The sequence below is a fragment of the Podarcis tiliguerta genome, assembly GCF_965153285.1.
Source record: "Podarcis tiliguerta genome assembly, chromosome: 3".
NCBI classification, from domain to species: Eukaryota; Metazoa; Chordata; class Lepidosauria; order Squamata; family Lacertidae; genus Podarcis; species Podarcis tiliguerta.
In genome coordinates, this window is record NC_139536.1 from 119,024,480 (window position 1) to 119,044,145 (window position 19,666).

General features: G+C 43.7%; 2 protein-coding genes across 4 annotated transcripts in view; one reads left to right on the plus strand and one right to left on the minus strand.

Annotated features, from left to right (window-relative positions):
• COL4A2 (collagen type IV alpha 2 chain) overlaps positions 1 to 13,444 on the minus strand; it is a 171,778-nt gene extending 158,334 nt beyond the window's left edge. For both annotated transcript variants that reach the window (XM_083435542.1, XM_083435543.1), the window contains exons 1-3: positions 13,342 to 13,444; positions 13,087 to 13,175; positions 12,923 to 12,983 (exon numbers count right to left, since the gene is read on the minus strand). In XM_083435542.1, the coding sequence (XP_083291668.1) occupies positions 12,923 to 12,983; positions 13,087 to 13,130 (105 nt within the window). In that variant the 5' untranslated portion in view covers positions 13,131 to 13,175; positions 13,342 to 13,444. The remainder of the gene's footprint in view (positions 1 to 12,922; positions 12,984 to 13,086; positions 13,176 to 13,341) is intronic.
• A 135-nt stretch (positions 13,445 to 13,579) lies between these two features.
• Positions 13,580 to 19,666, plus strand: part of COL4A1 (collagen type IV alpha 1 chain) — a 177,760-nt gene continuing 171,673 nt past the window's right edge. The window contains exon 1 of one of the 2 annotated variants that reach the window (XM_083435551.1): positions 13,580 to 13,714. In XM_083435551.1, coding sequence (XP_083291677.1) covers positions 13,613 to 13,714 — 102 coding nt within the window. In that variant the 5' untranslated portion in view covers positions 13,580 to 13,612. Of the gene's footprint in view, positions 13,718 to 19,666 lie in introns of both variants that reach the window. The other variant, XM_083435550.1, reaches the window with a different exon arrangement.

Below are 19,666 nucleotides of genomic sequence, written 5' to 3' on the forward strand. Positions count from 1 at the left end.
GAATATTTTGCTATTATTGCCCCCCCCTTTTCAATTCTGGTGGAGTCTGCTTGCTCAGTGTGTTCCCTATGCGTAACATTCTGGCAATGCAGACCACTGCAGTCAGCAGGATTGCTTCCTCTACTCACCAGTTTGAATCCTTGTGAGTGTTTCCTTGCAGAGAACTGTCTAGGCAGCCAAAACACAGTGCACAGATTTTTGAAAGCCCCCTTCCAAACAGCCCCATGTTGCTCTTTGCAGAGGTTGCCTGCCTCTCCTCCTCACCGCCAGTTGCCCCACCCTAACAGACCCAGGTCGGGTTCCAGCAGGCCTGACATGGGACAATCCAGGGCTGTCTCAACTCAACTCAGTCTAAGCCTGGATCAAATTAGTCTGAACCAGTTCAGGGTTCAGTCGAATTCACTGCACAACCCTTTCAGTTTTGTGGCAACTTTGGCTAAAATCAGTTTGGAAAAGTTCAGCCCAGCATCTTGATTTGAACTGGCACCCAATGGTATCCAAACACAGGCCAAAACCTGCTCCCCCATCTCACGACATCTCATGCCAAACAGGACAACGTATTCAGAGCTGCCCAAATCAGAGCTGTTTACAGTGTTTCAGTCCACCATCTTCATTCAAAATGGTGCCTGGTGATATTTAAACATAGATGAAAACTAGCTGCTCCATCTTAGGAACTGTTGTGCTAACTTTGGCAATGACATCTCTAGAGGCATTTGAACGCATCAAGAACAGACAGACAAACCACAAGAGAGATGTGCCCTGTGATGAGTTAGATTTCAAATTGTTCTTTTTGCAAGCTTATCCTCCATGCACTCAGCATGCACTCCATTTTCAGCATCCTGTCTTAGTGATGATTTATCCAGAAATGGATTCTGCACAGTGCCTGTAATTCCCTCCTTTGCCAACAGTTTAAGTTGCCGTGCTACCTTTTTATATCAGCCACCAGGCATTTGGTTCCATCCTCATTCGAGTGAAGCCTCTCCCTTTTGTGAAGACCCAGCTTGTGCCAAAGCAATCTTCAGAGCTGAAGTCCAAACTCCTCCTCACAACACCACCAAGGAACCCAGGCATTGAGATGCCACAGCTCTAAGGGGATCGTTCCCATTGCTTCATAGTGATGTCCACTTTCCCCAAAACTTTCCTTGTCACTAGGGCCAAGATGGTTCATCTGCTGGAGCTCCCACTTGCTCAGAATGGGCACCATTACAAAGGTTATTTTAAACGTATAGCCCAGTCCAGCTTCTCCCAACCTCTGTTGCAGCTGTTCGAATCAAGAGGTCCTCACAAAGAACACAAAGAAATGTGGCTCAGCTTCTGGGCTCATCCAATTCTAGTTAGTAGAAATTTGAAAGGCAGAAACAGATCAGTTTAGCCTCCTGTGAAGGTAACAGGTGGTAACTGAGTGGGGATATAGGAAGCTGAAGCCATGCCAGAAATAAGGATTTCCTGTGCAAGTTTTAAGTATCTTGATGCTGACAACATCTGCTTCTGCCTGGGGTAGCGGGAAAACTATAACTCTCAGCATGCCTCAGCAGAACGTGCAGATGTACAAGGATGGTTGGAACTGCAGTTTACTCCCATCTTTCTGGCAGAAGCAGATTCTATCAGTGTCAAGACTTTCTTCTATCGCTTTTGAAAGTAGAAGTGAGAGAAGAACCTTTTATCCCACGGACAGAGAAGGGCTGGCAGAGGAATTGGGAGGCCTGGTGAAGCTGAGCTGGCTTCGTATAGAATTTAACATTAGGGCTTCCGGTGGGGCGCGCTCATCGACGGGTTGAGGGAAGGTGCTCTGACTTGCTCGAGCACACCCAATCACAGCAAAATGGGACTGGGGAGAGCGGGGGTGATGCAAACTCCCCTGGGAAAAGATTGAGAAGAAATCTCAAACTTAAGAAAGCACCAAGCAGTGCATGAAGGGGCTTCCCGTAATTCTAGCACAGAAGGGGAGGAAGACAGGAGAGTCTCAGCGCTAAAAGAAATGGGGCTATGTCGGCCATGAGATGCCACAAGACCCGAGTGAGTAGCACCAAACTCTCTGAATTGAAAACTAGCCGTTAGAACCCTGTTCTCAGGTGATGCCTACATCGGAAAACAAAACGGAAAAGTATTAACGAGAACAGACGCCTTTCTATATGTGAAACAATAGAAAAGGAAAGCAGGGGAAAGGAGGTCAGCTCCAACTCGACTTTTGTGTTTACGAATCTTTACATCAAATGATCCATACAAGGACTAGAAAGCATACCAAGTGACCAAATCTTTTATATTAAATTAAAAACTGACCAAGGTTCACTGACAGTGACTGAGAGGTGGGGAGCAGAAGCGGGGAGTTCAGCTGGGTCCTCCTCCTGCTACTTTTGGGTGTTGAAAGGCAAGCCTTGCCAGAGACAGAAAAGAGGGAGAAGCAAGGCTTTTAGGAGCAGAATTGGAGCGTTAAAGATTGTAGTCTCATAAGAGGGAGAACACTGGAGATATTGCTCAATTCGGGGCTGGAGGAAGACGGAAGAGGCAGGAAGGCGAGGGAACGCACTGCAGACAGAGAACAGATGACGAGGAGAGGAAGGGTTTGCTGAGGTGACGCTGAGACTAAGGAAAGTTAATCCAAGGGCTGTGAGAGAGTTGAAAGTTAACAGTGAAGAGAAAGAGGAGAAAGGGAAAGACTGTAAGCAGCAGCTCAGGGGATAAAGAAAAAAGAAAACCAAAGAAGGGTTAGCGAAGAAGAAGCCAGTTGTGGGTGGGAGAAGAACATGGCGACAGATAGAAGCTGAGTCATCCCTCCCTCCCTTCTTGTGAGTAGCCAAAATGGAACTTGGTAAGAGGAAGTGCCACTGACAAATCAACGTTAACTTTCTTTAAGCGCAAAGCAAGACATCACTAGGTTGTTATAGACTGTACAGGGACACCTAGTGGTGGAAAAGAAATTACATTCTGATAATCCTGGTGGATATGCAAGTCTATTCTGATAATCCTGGTGGATATGCAAGTCCCAAGCGACTAGACTCTATAAGGACAAGCCCTCCCCATATTATCACTGTTAAGGTTTGGTAATGAATTATGCTGATTAAATGGTTGATGTGAATGTTTTACAAATTGAACAGAACAAGGGGTTATGTTTTAAAGGTATTGGCTATTGGATCAATTAATATCCAGAACCCTAAGGCTAACAAGATTTGATATAAGATAACCAGATGGGCAATAGAAAATATAAATTAATTCAATCAGCAAGCTTATAATTAACTGATTATTGTATTGTGGGGTTTTAGTAATTAAGGTACTGAATAAGTGACTATAGCATCATAGTATTTTATATTTTAAGTAACAAATGTTGAAGTGGTAACTGAATAACCTACTCCCAGATCTCTCTAAGTATAATAAATTTAGATATGGGGGCCCTCTAAGTGCAAAAGAACCGCTAAAGGAAATTATTGAGACTGGGTCAAAGTTTATTTTTGTGAGTATATAGGGAAGCCAATATAATTAATACCATGGAATTACAGTCCATGCTAGCTGCCGCTGTCAGAGCCCCAAGACGCCAATCAGTAGTGGAGTTAGATTCAAATGTGGATTTAAAAGATTTGATTATCAGAATGAATAAATCAATAAATGACAAACTTGACTCTATGGGCAACGACATCGAGCAGAATTTTAAATTAATAATGGACATGTTGGGCAGCTGAAATACATGGAAATAGAGAAGACAGTGCAAGGCTTAAAATCTAGAAACAGTAAACAAGAGGAACTTTCAAAGGAAACTACTAAGAAAACACAAACAGAGAACAAGGAACTGAAAAAAGGACAAGACACAATAAACGATTAAATATTGGAACTAAAGAGAATTCATGAGGAGACATTAGACCAAATTGCTATTCTGGAAATGCATCAAAGGGAGCTTATTCTTTGCATTCGAGGAATCCCAGACATAGAGAATGAAGATATCAAATCAAAACTAACAAAGGAATTTGCTAACTAGCTGGGTGTCCAAGAGGAAGAACTGATAATGGACATAGATAAGATCTTTAGAATCAAGACTGATAGAACAAAATCAAGTAAAGGACCAGGAGACTGTCTGGTGTTTTTCAATTCAAGATTGTTGAAGGACAAGATATTGCAGAAAAGAAAACTGAGGCTAGACAACAGGAACATTACAATCTTTAAAGAAATCCCAAAAAGAATTCTGAGAAAAAGACAAAACTATAAGACACTGACAGATGGATTAAAGACTAAAGAAATAAGATATAAATGGGAGTACCCGGAGGGAATATCCTTCACTTACAAAGATAGAAGACCCTCAGAAATGCAGAAGAAGTTGGGAAATTCTGGAGAAAATACAAGAGAGAACTGGGAGGAGATGCTACACAGGAGAGAGTAGAGGAGGTGGAAAGCCTAAGGAGAGAGTAAAAGAGCCAGTGCTGAGAAATATAATAAGACATAATTTATTAAATAAAACTGTATTCCTTTCTTTTGATACTTATTCTGAATCGATTCTAAAAATAGTGACCAATAAAGTTTGATGAATTTGAATATTATCTCATGGAATATCGATGGTTTAAATAATAAAACAAAAAGAAATAAAACTAAACACATTTTAAAAAAGAATTGGGGTGTTATCTGCCTCCAGGAAATGCACATAGCTAAAAAACATAGGAGAGTATTAATAAACAAGAGATTAGGAGCAGAATGTATACATAAAAAAGAGGGATTACTATATATATAAACCCTAAGTTAGAATCGAAATTAATATTTAAAGATGAGGATGGCAGTACATTAGGAGTGCAGTCAACAAGAGGAAAAGAAAAACTAATATTGGTGGATGTGTACACTCCAAATGGAAATAAAACAAAACAAAAAATCAAATATTGGAGAAAAAGCTACTCGAAAATAATAATGAGGACATGGTTCTTATGGGGGACCTCTATGGGGTCACCTCAATAGAACAAGATAGAATGGAAAGGGAGAAAACATCCAAGGAATGGAAACTTCCAAAATCCTTCTTTCAAATGGTAGAAGACCTGAATTTAATTGATGCCTGCAGAGATAAAAATGTCAAAGCGAGACAATATACATATTAATCAAAAGCCAAAAAATCTGTAGAGATCCAACCCAAATCCAAATCAGATCACAATCCAATGACGTTAAAATTAAGAAGTAACAAGAAGGTATGTAAAAGATGGAGAATGAGAGAATTTCAAATGATGACAAAATACTTCAAAAAGCGAAAGAAACATTAAAAGAGTTTTCTGAAATAAATATAGTGCATGAGACAGATATTAGAGTTATCTGGGATGCAGGAAAGGCCTTATCAGAGGATTTTATAGAATTGAATGAGAATATATTGGCGAAAAGTAAAAAAAAAATACTGCAAACCAAAATATTAAAATATTGCAATCTCAACTTTCATCACTCTTAACCCAAGAGATAGAGAATAACATCAAATGGATGAAACAAAGAAATTTGAAGCTTGCCAACAAACCAGGTAAACTGATGGCATGGCAGTTAAAAAAGAAACAAAGAGAAAAACAAATTGATAAAATAGTCCAAGAAGGGAAGGTAATTGATAACCAAGAAGGAATAATCAATAGCTTTTTGGGCTATTTTTGAAATTTAGATTTATATTTTGAAATTTATATTTATAGAGGAAGAACAGGATATAATAAAGTACCTTCAATAGAAAGAAATTCCCAAAATAGCAGAAGAGAAAATTGACTGATTAAATTCACCAGTCACTATGATGGAGATACACCAGGTCATCTCACAATCAAAATCGGGCAAATCACCAGGCCCAGACAGGCTATCGGCAATTCATTATAAAAAAATGGAGGAGATAATAGCCTTACCTTTGAAATCACTTATGAACAAAATAATGCAAGATGGTAAAATCCCAGAATCCTGGAAGGAGGGAATATTGTTCTAATTTACAAACAAGAATCACCTCACGAATCTGTCAATAATGATAGGCCCATCTCTCTTTTAAATAACGATTATAAACTGTATGCAGGAATTCTGGCCAATAGACTAAAATTGGTATTAAAGGATCTAATTAATCAAGATCAGGCAGGATTCCTCCCGGACCACCATATGAGAACTAACATGAAAACAGTGATAGATTTGCTCGAGTATCTAGATTTAAAGCCAAACAAAAAAGCTGCTTTCATGTTAGTGGATGCCGAGAAGGCTTTCAATAATTTATCATGGAAATTCTTAAGGAAAGTTATTGATCTGGCTATAATGGGAGATCAGTTTACCAAAGGTATAAAAGTTATTTATGAAAAACAGAAAGCCAACCTAATAATCTGCAAAAACAGAATATATACCAATAGAAAAAGGTACAAGACAGGGCTGCCCACTTTCTCCTCTACTATTCATATTGACTTTGGAAATACTCAATTCGGTGCTGAGGAAAGAAGAAGAAATTAAAAGGATTACCCTTGGCCAAAAGGCTTTCAAAGTGAAAGCTTTTGCAGATGACTTAAACATCACATTAGAAGATCCAAAATTGAGTACAGTGGTACCTCGGGTTACATACGCTTCAGGTTACATACACTTCAGGTTACAGACTCCACTAACCCAGAAATAGTGCTTCAGGTTAAGAACTTTGCTTCAGGATGAGAACAGAAATCATGCTCTGGCAGCACAGCAGCAGCAGGAGGCCCCATTAGCTAAAGTGGTGCTTCAGGTTAAGAATAGTTTCAGGTTAAGTACGGACCTCCAAAACGAATTAAGTACTTAACCCGAGGTACCACTGTATACCCAAAGTGTTGGAAAAATTATTAGCATTTGGAGGTTTCCAGATTTAAACAGTTCAAAAACAAAGCTAATGGTTAAAAATTTATGGGAACAAGAAAAAAAGGAACTACAGGATAAAACGGGTTTGATGATAGCGAAAAAAGCAAAATATCTTGGAACTGAAATAATAATGAAAAATATATATTTTTTGATGACAACTATAACAAAATCTGGAAAGAAATTTAAAAAGATTTGGGGATTTTGACTAGGTTAAAACTTTCATTTTGGGGAAGAATTTTGGTAATAAAAATGGTAGTGCGTCCCAAAAAGCTTTTCCTTTTTCAAATGATCCCGATCATAGGCAAAACGGAATGTTTCGATAGGTGTAGAAAAGACCTGACAAGGTTTATCTGGCTGAATAAGAAACTGCGCATAAAACATAAAATATTGACGTATAATTTCTTATACGGAGAGGGGGCTTTGCCCTACCAAATTTAAGAACGTATTATGAGGCAGCGTGCCTAACTTGGATAAAGGACTGGATTTTATTAGAGAAAACAGATCTACTTGACTTGGAAAGCTACAACAGATATGGGTGGCATGCCATAATATAAGGTTATAATATAAGGTCAAAGTCCCCAGTGGGTTTACTAACCCTATAGTTAGGAATGCCCTTTACAAGGTGTGGACCAGATATCAACCACTATTAGAACCTCAGACGCCATGGTGGCTATTCCCATTAGAGGCATTATAAATATGGAAAGTAATTGAGCAACTTACAGCCAATTACTCAAAGAAGAGGAAGGGCATCTGAAATTAAAATCATTTGAGGAGACAAGGCATTACCTCACCAATAGGCTCCAATACCACCAGCTACATAATGAATTTAATTTGGATTAAAAAATAGGTTTCGGAAAAGAAGAATCTAAATTACAAATTGTATTATTAAAAAACAGTAAGAAATTATTATCCAAAATTTATAACCTATTACTGGAATGGAACCTGAAAGATGAGCAAGTACAAGATGTTATGGTAAAATGGCTACACAATATGGATGGAACAGTGGGAAAGACAGTGGAGGTCAGACATCAGATTTACCGCCTGTTACACTATCAAGGAAAATTTGATGAAATGTTATATAGGTGGTATATGACACCCTCCAAACTAGCCAAGATTTATAAACTAAGATCCAATCTATGTTGGAAATGTAATAAAGCAGAGGGGGCAATGTTTCATGTATGGTGAGGCTGTGAGAAAGTTAAATGTTTCTGGGGGTGTATTCATGATGAATTAAAAAAGATGTTCAAAACCTCTACAGAAAAGAAATCTGAGGCGTTTCTATTGGGCTTTACAGGAAATGACATCCCACAGGATAAGAAAAGGCTATTTTTATACTCCACAGCCACTTGCTAGAAACTGGAAATGAGACATTATTCCCACTAAGGAAGATTGGATAAGTAAAGTATGTGAATTCATAAGAATGGTTAAATTAACAGCAGCTATAAGAGATCACCCCTTCATGGATCACTGCCTTGCCGTGGCGAAGGGGCTTGAAGAACTCAGAGAAGCTATGAACTATGCCGAGCAGGGCACCCATGATGAACAGGTCATAGTGGAGAGTTTTGACCAAACGTGATCCACCTGGAGCAGGAACCGGCAAGCCACTCCAGTATCCCTGCCAAGAAAACTCCATGGACAAAGGCAACAGGCATATAAAAGTTATGACGCTGGAAGATGAGCCCCTCAGGTCGGAAGGCGTCCAACATGCTACTGGGGAAGAGCGGAGGACAAGTACAAGTAGATCCAGAGCTGATGAAGCGGCTGGGCCAAAGCCGAAAGGACGCTCAGTTGCGGATATGCATGGAAGCGAAAGGAAAGTCCAATGCTGTAAAGAAAAATATTGCATAGGAACCTGGAATGTAAGAACCATGAACCTGGGTAAGTTGGATGTGGTCAAAAATGAGATGGCAAGAATAAATATTGATATCCTGGGCATCAGTGAACTAAAATGGACGGGAATGGGCGAATTCAGTTCGGATGACCATCATATCTACTACCGTGGGCAAGAAACCCGCAAAAGAAATGGAGTGGCCCTCATAGTCAACAAAAGAGTGGCGAAAGATGTACTGGGATGCAATCTCAAAAATGATAGATCTCGATACGAATCCAAGGCAGACCTTTTAACATAACAGTAATCCAAGTTTATGCACCAACTACTGGTGCTGAAGAAACTGAAATTGACCAATTCTATGAAGACTTACAACACCTTATAGAAGTGACACCAAAGAAGGATGTTCTTCTCATTATAGGGGATTGGAATGCTAAAGTAGGGAATCAAGAGATAAAAGGAACAACTGGCAAATTTGGTCTTGGAATTCAAAATGAAGCAGGGCAAAGGCTAATAGAGTTCTGTCAAGAGAACAAGCTGGTCATCACAAACACTCTTTTCCAACAACACAAGAGACGACTCTACACATGGACATCACCAGATGGGCAGCATCGAAATCAGATTGATTATATTCTCTGCAGCCAAAGATGGAGAAGGTCTATACAGTCAGCAAAAACAAGACCTGGAGCTGACTGTGGCTCAGATCATCAGCTTCTTATAGCAAAATTCAAGCTTAAACTGAAGAAAGTAGGAAAAACCACTGGGCCGGTAAGATACAATCTAAGTCAAATCCCTTATGAATACACAGTGGAAGTGAGGAACAGGTTTAAGGATTTAGATTTGCTGGACAGAGTGCCTGAAGAACTATGGGTGGAGGCTCGAAACAGTATACAGGAGGCAGCAATGAAAACCATCCCAATGAAAAGGAAATGCAAGAAAGCAAAGTGGCTGTCCAATGAGGCCTTACAAATAGCGGGGGAGAGAAGGCAAGCAAAATGCGAGGGAGATAGAGGAAAGATACAGGAAATTGAATGCAGAATTCCAAAAAATAGCAAGGAGAGACAAGAAGGCCTTCTTAAATGAGCAATGCAAAGAAATAGAGGAAAACAACAGAATGGGAAGAACCAGAGATCTGTTCAAGAAAATTGGAGATATGAAAGGAACATTTCGTTCAAAGATTACCATAATAAAGGACAAAAGTGGTAAGGACCTAACAGAAGCAGAAGACACCAAGAACGCAAAATATGGTCTGAAGCTCAACATCAAAAAAACGAAGATCGTGGCCACTGGTCCCATCACCTCCTGGCAAATAGAAGGGGAGGAAAAGGAGGCAGTGAGAGATTTTACTTTGTTGGGCTCCATGATCACTGCAGATGGTGACAGCAGCCACGAAATTAAGAGACGCCTGCTTCTTGGGAGGAAAGCAATGACAAACCTAGACAGCATTTTAAAAAGTAGAGACATCACCTTGCCAACAAAGGTCCGTATAGTAAAAGCTATGGTTTTCCCAGTAGTGATGTATGGAAGTGAGAGCTGGACCATAAAGAAGGCTGATCGCCGAAGAATTGACGCTTTTGAATTATGGTGCTGGAGGAGACTCTTGAGAGTCCCATGGACTGCAAGAAGATCAAACGCATCCATTCTTAAGGAAATCAGCCCTGAGTGCTCACTGGAAGGACAGATCGTGAAGCTGAGGCTCCAATACTTTGGCCACCTCATGAGAAGAGAAGACTCCTTGGAAAAGACCCTGATGTTGGGAAAGATGGAGGGCACAAGGAGAAGGGGACGACAGAGGATGAGATGGTTAGACAGTGTTCTCGAAGCTACAAACATGAATCTGACCAAACTGCGGGTGGCAGTGGAAGACAGGAGTGCCTGGCGTGCTCTGGTCCATGGGGTCAGGAAGAGTCGGACACGACTGAACGACTAAACAACAACAACAACGTAAGAAATCAGTCCAACCAGAATTTAAGGAAGGAATGGCAATGTTTTGAGGACTATATGAAAAAACACTGTTCTAAGAATAACATATTGATATGCATAGAACAAGTATATAAAGATGTTTCAAACGAAGGTAAAATTAATGATGGCTATATATTGATTATTACAAGACACAATGTTAAAGTATTTATAACATAAAAGATGTTGAATTGTGGTGGAGGGAAGCCACACGGGTGCAAATTGTTGTTTTTTATTTTAATGTATATGGATTTTGTATTTTGTTTTTCTTGAATAAACAAACAAACAAAAAGAATTTGCCATAAGTTAAAAGGCACTGAGGTAGCAAGAACGGAGTTCACAGGCTACCAGCTTACTACTCAAGTATTCCTTGCAGGATAAAAAAACACTTTTGTATGCTTTCCTGCATTGGAATCCCACTCTGCCCCTCTTAGAATACAGGGCTCCACTTCATTTCATCCAGTGACATGAGCAGACATGAGGCAAGGTGAGGCAGCTGCCTCTGGTGGCAGGATCCACAGGGGCAGGAGATCTACACAGTCCTTGGAGGCCAGATTTGCCACCACCTTGGCAGTCCCCGCCATGCCACCTCTACAGCAGCCTCTTGGCAAATAGGAGGCACCGCTGGTCTCCCCCCACCCCCAAGGAGGAAATGGTGGGGGCTGCCTTCTGAAGTTTCCTGGACTCTGCCCCTGCCAAGCTGATTCAGAGTGGTCCCCTTCCTTCCCCGCCCCCGCCCCCCGCGAACAGCCTTAGATTCCCACTTCAACCTTTGGGTAAATCTTGTTCCTAATGTTGATCTCCACTCACCCCCTTGTTCCCAGTATAGGTCTTTATTCCCCCCCCCCTTTACTTCCTGATGGAGATTTCCACTCACCCATTCCTCCCTGGTAGGGCATGGCCCAATTTGTGCCCAAATATCTTGGGCTGGCCCTGTCTTTGGGCAACAGTACACAGCCCCATGTACTGAAGCAGCATGTGGGCTCCTTTAGCAGCATGCCTATATTGGCTCCATGCTGTGTGCCCATTTCATGGGGCAGGAGCAGTGAACAAAATAAAAAAAGAGTCATGGTAAGTAAATAGATAGCACTATGAAGAATTCAGAAAGAGTTCATTTATAAACATATTTATATTTGTACAAGAGCAGCTCAAAATATTTAGTTTAGCCAAACTTTCAGTGCTAAATGGGAAGGGAAACAAAGAGAAACATCACTTTTAATGCCAGTAAGAAACACCAGGTTCAAACAGGAATCAAGCTGATATGAATACTAGTATGATCAGCACTATTTTTCTAGAAAAAGAGGTGCCAGAACTCACCATTAACTCTTTCTCTTAGACTGGCAATGGTGCCCACCTGAGAGATGCTGGAACTTACCTGAGAGGTGCTGGAAGTGAGTTCTGGTGAGTTTCAGCTGAAAAAAAGCCCTGAGGATGATACTGGTAACCAAATAAACACACAGCTGCAATGCTGAGAAAAGCTTCACTACCCAAATTTTAAGGGACAGAAGCCCTAGATGGTCATCTTCATGTCTTGCCCTCACCCCCAGTTACTTCTTATCTAGCACTACTAAAATGGGGCTTTGATCCTAGGAAACCCCATGCATGCAACTCAGAAAGGGGGAGCAGGGTTGTGCATACCCCCTCTGCCATGTGTTCAGCAGAAGACAGGAAACGTTGTATGGGCATCGATTCTGCCATGTAATTGGGAACTCTCTGGTATCAGGGTTCCCAATGACAAATACAGCTCCACAGATAGTCCCCTTTGCACCTTCCACTAAACAATCACGTGAATTGATCCAAAGTCCTAGGGTGTGACTGAAACTCCAGCTGTAAAGAGAAAGGGCTTTTGGCTAAGCTCAAGTGTGAATGGCACCTCCACTGATGTGTGTTTAGCCAATGGGAAGATCTCTTAATTAACTTTTATAACTACAGGTATGCCTAGAAATCTCTGCATAAACTCTAAATGCAGGGCACAAATATGCACACATAGCGAAAAGATGCTAACCCAGCCATCTTAAATACATTTAGGAAGCAAATCACACAAGTCACTTTTTCGTTTCCTTAAGTCACATCATGTGTACAAGCCTAAAAATAGGGTTTTGAGCATGGTTTTAACAATGGAAAGGAGGCATACAAATAAAATGATGTAGGCATGCATTTTTGAACAGAAATAAATAAAAATATATCCCAAACTCTTCTATAGCAGAAAGCATACTGAACATTCCCGTTTATAAAACAAATTAAAACACTTTCCTCAAAAACTAGGGCAATGACAGTGTTTTGGCAATAGCTTAATTCTAAAGAAGTTACTCGCGGGGATAGAAATGAAACGCACTTCCAATAAGTTTTACTTACAGCTTGCACCTTACCACTAAGCAGCAGTACCAATCCCAGAAAGAGCGTGATTTGTGAAACCCTGCACAAAAAAGACAAAATTGCCATCGTTACAGCGCATGCCGTCCCGGGCGCTGCCGAGAGCCTGAAAAGCGGCCCGTCTCCCCGGGGAAGGCGCCACTTACCGGCCAGGGGGGCGGGCGACGCGCAGCGGCGGGGGGCGCCTCATCCTCGTCTCTGGATCCGCGCACGGGAAGGCGCCCTGCGAGGCAGACTGAGGAGCGACACGCGCGTGAGAAGGGCAACGGGCCGCCGCGCGGGGCAGGGCCGGCCGGGAGAGACCCCCGCTCCCTCCCCGCTCCCCCGAGCCCTCCCGGGCGGCAGCGGCTCCTGCGCGAGAGGGAGCGCCGCACTTGGCGCCGCTCGGGGCAGGGACTCACCTGCCCTCGCTCTCCTTGCGCGCCCGGAGCTGCGCGCTGCTCGGCCGGCCGCGGTCCGGAGTGCGGCGGGAGCGGCCCTCGGCCAGCGGCTGGCGCCTCCCCCCCCCCCGCGGCCCCCGGGGCGGGGCGGCGGGGCGGGGCCTGGGCAGCGCACAAGCGGCGCCGGGCGGCGAGCTCGCCTTTCCTCCTCGGCCGGCGCCGGAGGCGGACGCAGGATCGGGGCCGCGGCGCACGTGCGAGCGTCAGGGTCGGCAGCGAGAGGAGGACGAGGATGGGCCGCCCCGCGCGGGATCCGCCGCTCGCGCTGCTGCTGGCTGCGCTGCTGCTGCCGCTGCTCCTCCCCGAGCGGCGCTGGGCGGCCGAAGCGGCGGCGGCGGTGAGTAGTAGGTTGTGTGCGACCCCGCCGCGCTCCGCCCGGGGAGCCCTCTCGCCCCTTCGAGGCGGCGGCGGCGGCGCCTGACCCGGGACGGTCTCGGGCGGCGCGGCTGGCCGGCCCTGGGCGCCTTTGCGTGCCGCCGGGAGACCCGCCTGCTGGCGAACATGCAGAGCGTCTCGATTTCGTGCCTTTTCTCTCTAGCTAGACTTTTGCGATATGTGGATGTAGATAGGATAAGGGAAAGCTTTCCAGGGTTGCTGAGGTGGTCCGTGTTCTCGGCATGTTTCCAAATGATCGGTCCTACTTGTGTGAATCTGGTTCCCTGTAGAATCCCACTTGGCTGCATTTCCCCCATTGCCACCACGAGTGGTCCAGACGCAGTTGTGTGCGCCTGTGGCACAAAGACCCTCTGCGAGGGGCACTGGTGGAACAACTCTGAAGTCACTTCACTGTCAGCTCCAGTTTTGGAGACGTCTGGATCAGTAATGGATTGGAGACAAGCAGGGCCGTCTTTACCCAGGGGTGCAGGGCACCCAGGCACTGAATTCTGGGGGGCGCCAGGCACCCGCCGCTGAAGCCACCTAACCTCTTAACTGTCTACCTGTTATGAAATAATAAATAATTTTGATCAAGCTAGAAAAACAAAGTACATATATAAACCTAGGTATTACTAAAATGTATACCTACTCTTTCACTCAAGGACTTTCGACTTTGTGTGCTCATTTACCAAAGATGCGCAAGCTTATCATTCACAACGGCAGCGCTTGTCAGACTCAAAAACAGCGCTTGCCATTCTCAACGGCGCCGTGCACGCGAAATTAACTCTTACATCGAAATAACATGTTACGTATTGTATTGAGATGCTATGCGGCAGCGGGGTCAGCGGCACCTTTGACACGACTGAAGCTTCGCTAAACTAAATTTGGAGGCGCTGGGCGGATCTTTGCACCCTGGCGGCGCATATGCTAAAGATGGCCCTGGAGACAAGAGCCAGACTTGGAGGCTCTGTTGGTGGGTTTTCGGACTAGGAAAGTGGCAGGCAAACTGCTTTGGGGGTGGCCTTTCCCCCAAGTCTTGGATTTGGAGACCCTCATTGAGCGCTGTCATTTGAGGCCTAAGAGGCTTCTGTAGCACCCATCCGTGACAGGGAAAGCCAGAGTAGTGTATGGCTGGGGCTGTTTTTGAAATTTAAGTTGCTGTAAAATACAACAGCTGGCTCCTACTGGAGCTGGCCACTGAGGACATAACTCCCCACTTAAACAAGTACTTCAGCTTCTGTTCTGCTTTCGGGCACAAATCAAAGTGCTTCTCTTTTAAACCATCTCAGACATTGATGCCTCCTATTACAGCAGCAATCTTCAGCCACCTTGAACCCACACATGAATTGGGGGACTCTTTCTCAAACCTTTTCATACACGTTTAAGGTGGTAGTGCTGCTGTTTTGACCCACCTAGGCTGCAACCTGGCAAGGGATCTCATCAGGTAAGATCCAGGGGCAGCACGAGGCTTCCTGAACTTAATGTTTGGCATACAAGGCCTTCCTCTCTGAGGTCCCCTAGCCACTGAAATTAGGTGGGTGGTGACAGGGCAAAGGGCTTTCTTGGTGGTGGTACCTTGAGGTGTAGTCCCCTCGTGGGGAGGGTGTGCCTAGTGCAGAATTTGATGTCCTTCTGGCACAAGCAGATTCTTTAATTTGTCAGCATTTTGCTGAGGCTGTAAGGCAGATGTGCACATCAGGCAGGCTGCGGCAGCCACCTTTGGTGGCAGAACCCCAAGCACCCCTGCTGGTGGGGAAACCACATGAGATCTCACGTGAGTGCCGCAAGATCTCACTGGAACCTACTGCTGTCAGTGCTGCTTTGCAGGCACTGCCACACAACCCAGGTAAAGGAGGTGGTAGTAGCAGCCGGGCAGCACCTTTGATGTTTTGCCTCAGGCATCGAAATGTGATGTGCTGCTCTTGTGCAGCTGCCATTGTTTTATTGCTTCTGCTGGATTTTGTCACTGCTGTTGCTTGCTGTATTTAACATTGGGTCTTATTCTAAATGTGTTTATCATAATTATGTAAGCTACCCTTGTATAGTTAAAAAAACCCAAACACCTGAAATATGATGTATAAATATGAACAAAAAGTGTCTGTGTCTCTCTGGGATTACCAAGGATTACTGAAAAATGTAAAATAGTAGTAGAAATACAACAGATCCTTAATGGTTTAAAAATATCATCATGCTCAGTAATGTAGGCTTAGAATTAGAGAGGCCAAACTTCTGAGGAAAATCGCTTTCCTGGTTTCCAGCCCACAGAACAATAAACTGCAGTATGCAAGGAGTCTTTTCAATGGTTCAAGCTACATCCACCTGAACTTGCTATGTGAGCATTTCCTCTAGTTCTCACCCACCTCTGCTAAGTATTCATTATTACATATAACCTCAACCTTCATTAGCTAGAGCCTGTGCTTTGCATTACAAGCAGCAACTGTTTTGTGGAGGGGTTATGTTCCATGGCACAGCACACTTATGTGAAATCGCTTATAATCAACACCAATTGAAAAAGAGTGTTGGGATTGGCTACATGGCACCAATTGTCCCTCCACTTTTTCTGTCTGAAATTGAACAAAGCATTCTATTGCTTGACGGTTTAACCCACTATTGGTCTTGTCCACTCAATTCACCTAAGCCTGTCTTCGCATGCCGGGGAAGTTCCTAACTCACTGAGGGTTTGGGACCCATTGGCTATCCTTACCTGGTTTAGCCAACCAGCCCAAGCTGTTTTCTGGGGTGTGGCCGCTGTCATAGGCTAACAGCTTCTAGGAGCTGGAGGTGTCAGGATAGGAGTCAAGTGCAGGTCAGCAATAATGGCAGCAATTCACCTGTGCCAGTGAAAATAACTCTGTTCAGGGAAACAAAAATACAGCTTGGCCATGTGGCCTCAGCAACCCTTTCCAGCAGGTCTTTCCCCTATGGAGAAGTTGCCGGGACTGAAGGTCCCCACCTTCCTCCCCTCGTTAAAGCTCCCCCTCTCCAGGATGTTTCCCAAGCAGTCTCAAACTATGTCTGTACACAACTAATCTGTATTCCGCCCTCTTCATTTCTCTGCATGTACTGGGAGAACGGGTGGGGAGAGGGGAGGGAAGCTGGACACAGCAGGAGGGGGAGTCTGAACTTCTCCCTATCACAGGTTCTTCCTGCTCACTAAATCCTGTTGCCCCTTCAGCATCTGACACCTCTTCCCTGTCTTCTCCCTTTGACGGCTCCTCAGTGTCCCACCACCAATCCCCTAGCTCTGAGCCTGCCTCCTCTGGGGGTTCCCTTGGGTGCCTCCCACCATTCCTTTTCATCCAGCTAGTCCAGGACAGCAGGTGAGAACTGAGTGCAAGGTGGGGACCAAAGGTGGACAAACTAGCCCAGAAGGAGTATGACGTGTCATCCCCTCCCCTGAGATCCCATACACTGCAAAAGAACTGTATCAATATATGATACTATATTGTAAAAATACAATTAGGATTTCAAAAGGAGTGGTGAATGTAGGCAATTTAAATCAACTGGAGTAGGTTTCAAGTCAAACAGACTCTGATGCTTAAAATTGGGTAGTGCTCCCAAAGAACTATGATAAATTAACTGTGTGATATTTAGACACACAGAAAAATATAGGAACACAGTCTCACACAAGACAATACTTGTAAATTAAGAGGAAGCATGTTTCCCCCTTCAAAACTGGACTCTGGGTTTTTAAAAAGGATGAATTAAAAGTAATACATTTGGAGTTATAAATCAAACAAAACAGCATCATGTTAAACAAATAAAGAATAAACAGAGATAAACTATTTGTGTATGCTGTTCCTCTCTGCAAGCACTCTGACTGGAGCATTCTGTGAGACTCTAGCCCTTGATGGACAGGTCTAGCTTCCTTTTTTATTTTATTTTATTAACACATAAAACACGTACATATACATTTACACAATACACGTACACAACACACTACCTTATTTTCATAACATAAAACATACCTACATTACTCTATATAATACCTACCTATACTATACATACCAACATACCTACACACCTACCCCACACAGACACCCAGCAAGTGACTTGACTTCCAGCCGTTCTTGTTACGCTACTTTATTTTTCCAACTAGCTTAAATGCATTTAATTATTTCCTTAATCTCAACTTCTATATTAACTTTCTTTTCACTAATCATTTTCTGGATTCACTCAATATCTGTCAGAAATTCTACTTTTTCCACATAAATTTTGGTGTAGCCCACTCCTTATTCACTTTTTGTACCATATCTCCTCTTATCCTCCCTGTTAGTTTGGCAATATGGAAGTATTCCATCATTTTAGATAACCACTCTGTTTTAATCGGGGTGCTGCTGGTTTTCCAATTTTTGGCAATCAATAACCTTGCCGCCGTATTTGCATACATAAATATTGGTCTGACCGTTCTTTTTATTACCTTTGACCTAGGAGAGAGGATTCTGGTTTTTTCCCCCCAAATGAAAATCTAAACATCTTTTTCAGTTCGTTATAGATATTTTCCCAGAATCCTACTATCGCTTTGCCCTCCCACCACATATGTAGAAAGGTTCCTGCCCCATTGTTGCATCTCCAACAGACATCACTACAGTATTTTTACATTTTTGCCAGTCTGGCCGGGGTCGGGTACCATCTGTATTGCATTTTCTTTACATTCTCTCTTAAATTATAGCATCCCGTAAATTTGATATCTCTTTTCCACAGCCGTTCCCATTGGCTCATCGTAATAGGTAAAGGTAAAGGGACCCCATTAGGTCCAGTCGTGGCCGACTCTGGGGTTGTTGCGCTGATCTCGCTTTATTGGCCGAGGGAGCCAGCGTACAGCTTCCGGGTCATGTGGCCAGCATGACTAAGCCGCTTCTGATGAACCAGAGCAACGCATGGAAACGCCGTTTACCTATTTATCTACTTGCACTTTGATGTGCTTTTGAACTGCTAGGTTGGCAGGAGCAGGGACTAAGCAACGGGAGCTCACCCCGTTGCGGGGATTTGAACTGCAAGTGATCGGCAAGTCCTAGGCTCTGTGGTTTAACCCACAGCGCCACCCGCGTCCCTTTAGCTCATCATAATATTTTTTCCTAAATCCCTGGGTCTAGCTTCCAATTAACACACTTCAGTTCCCCTCCCACTCACGCCACACTGGAATCACTCTTCTCACCCAGGTGTTGCATTTTATTTTATTTTGGAGATGGGATTTGGTTGGTTATTTTAGTCAAGGATCGGCAGCGCAGCATTCGTGCTGATTTGGCATGTGTGCCTTGCTGAGCCTTACTTTGAATATGCCTGGTAAGCCTTATGACTTGTGCTTCATCTGAAACCTAGTTCACCCCTAACCATTTCAGAGTAGAAGAGAGTTTCCAGAGTTACAGGCTTCAACCCAGTTCCTCTATATGTGTGGAGCAGCTGTCTGGCCTTCCATTCCATGTATGTTTTTGAATAGCAAGTTTCTACAATAGTTGGCAGGGGAGTCCTAGGCATGTGTTGTGTAAGTATCTTTTCCCTTCTCCAGAGTTTGTTATTTTATGTCTTTAGGCCTCTGCTGTACAGTTTCCTTTCTCTGGACTAAGCCACTGCTCTTTTCACCCCAATTCAAACTGCTTCCTGGAATGCATCTCCAAGGTACTTAAGACTCTGAGTCACTTAAAACCTCCTTTGGGATTTTAATTGTACAGATCTGTATCACTTCAAGGGGATTCATCGATGTCCTCTGAATACTGTCCTAGCAAACTGAGGCAGTGTCTATAGGCCTGTTTGGGCAACTTTCTGTTCTTGGAATGTTTCCTGCAGACAGTTCTCACCCAGACTGAAAGCAGGCCACAGGAATGGGTGGATCATAGGTATGGCATACTGGACCAGACCTCCATCCTGACTTACGTTTCCGTTTCCTGCCTAAGGGAAGAGATGCCCGAAG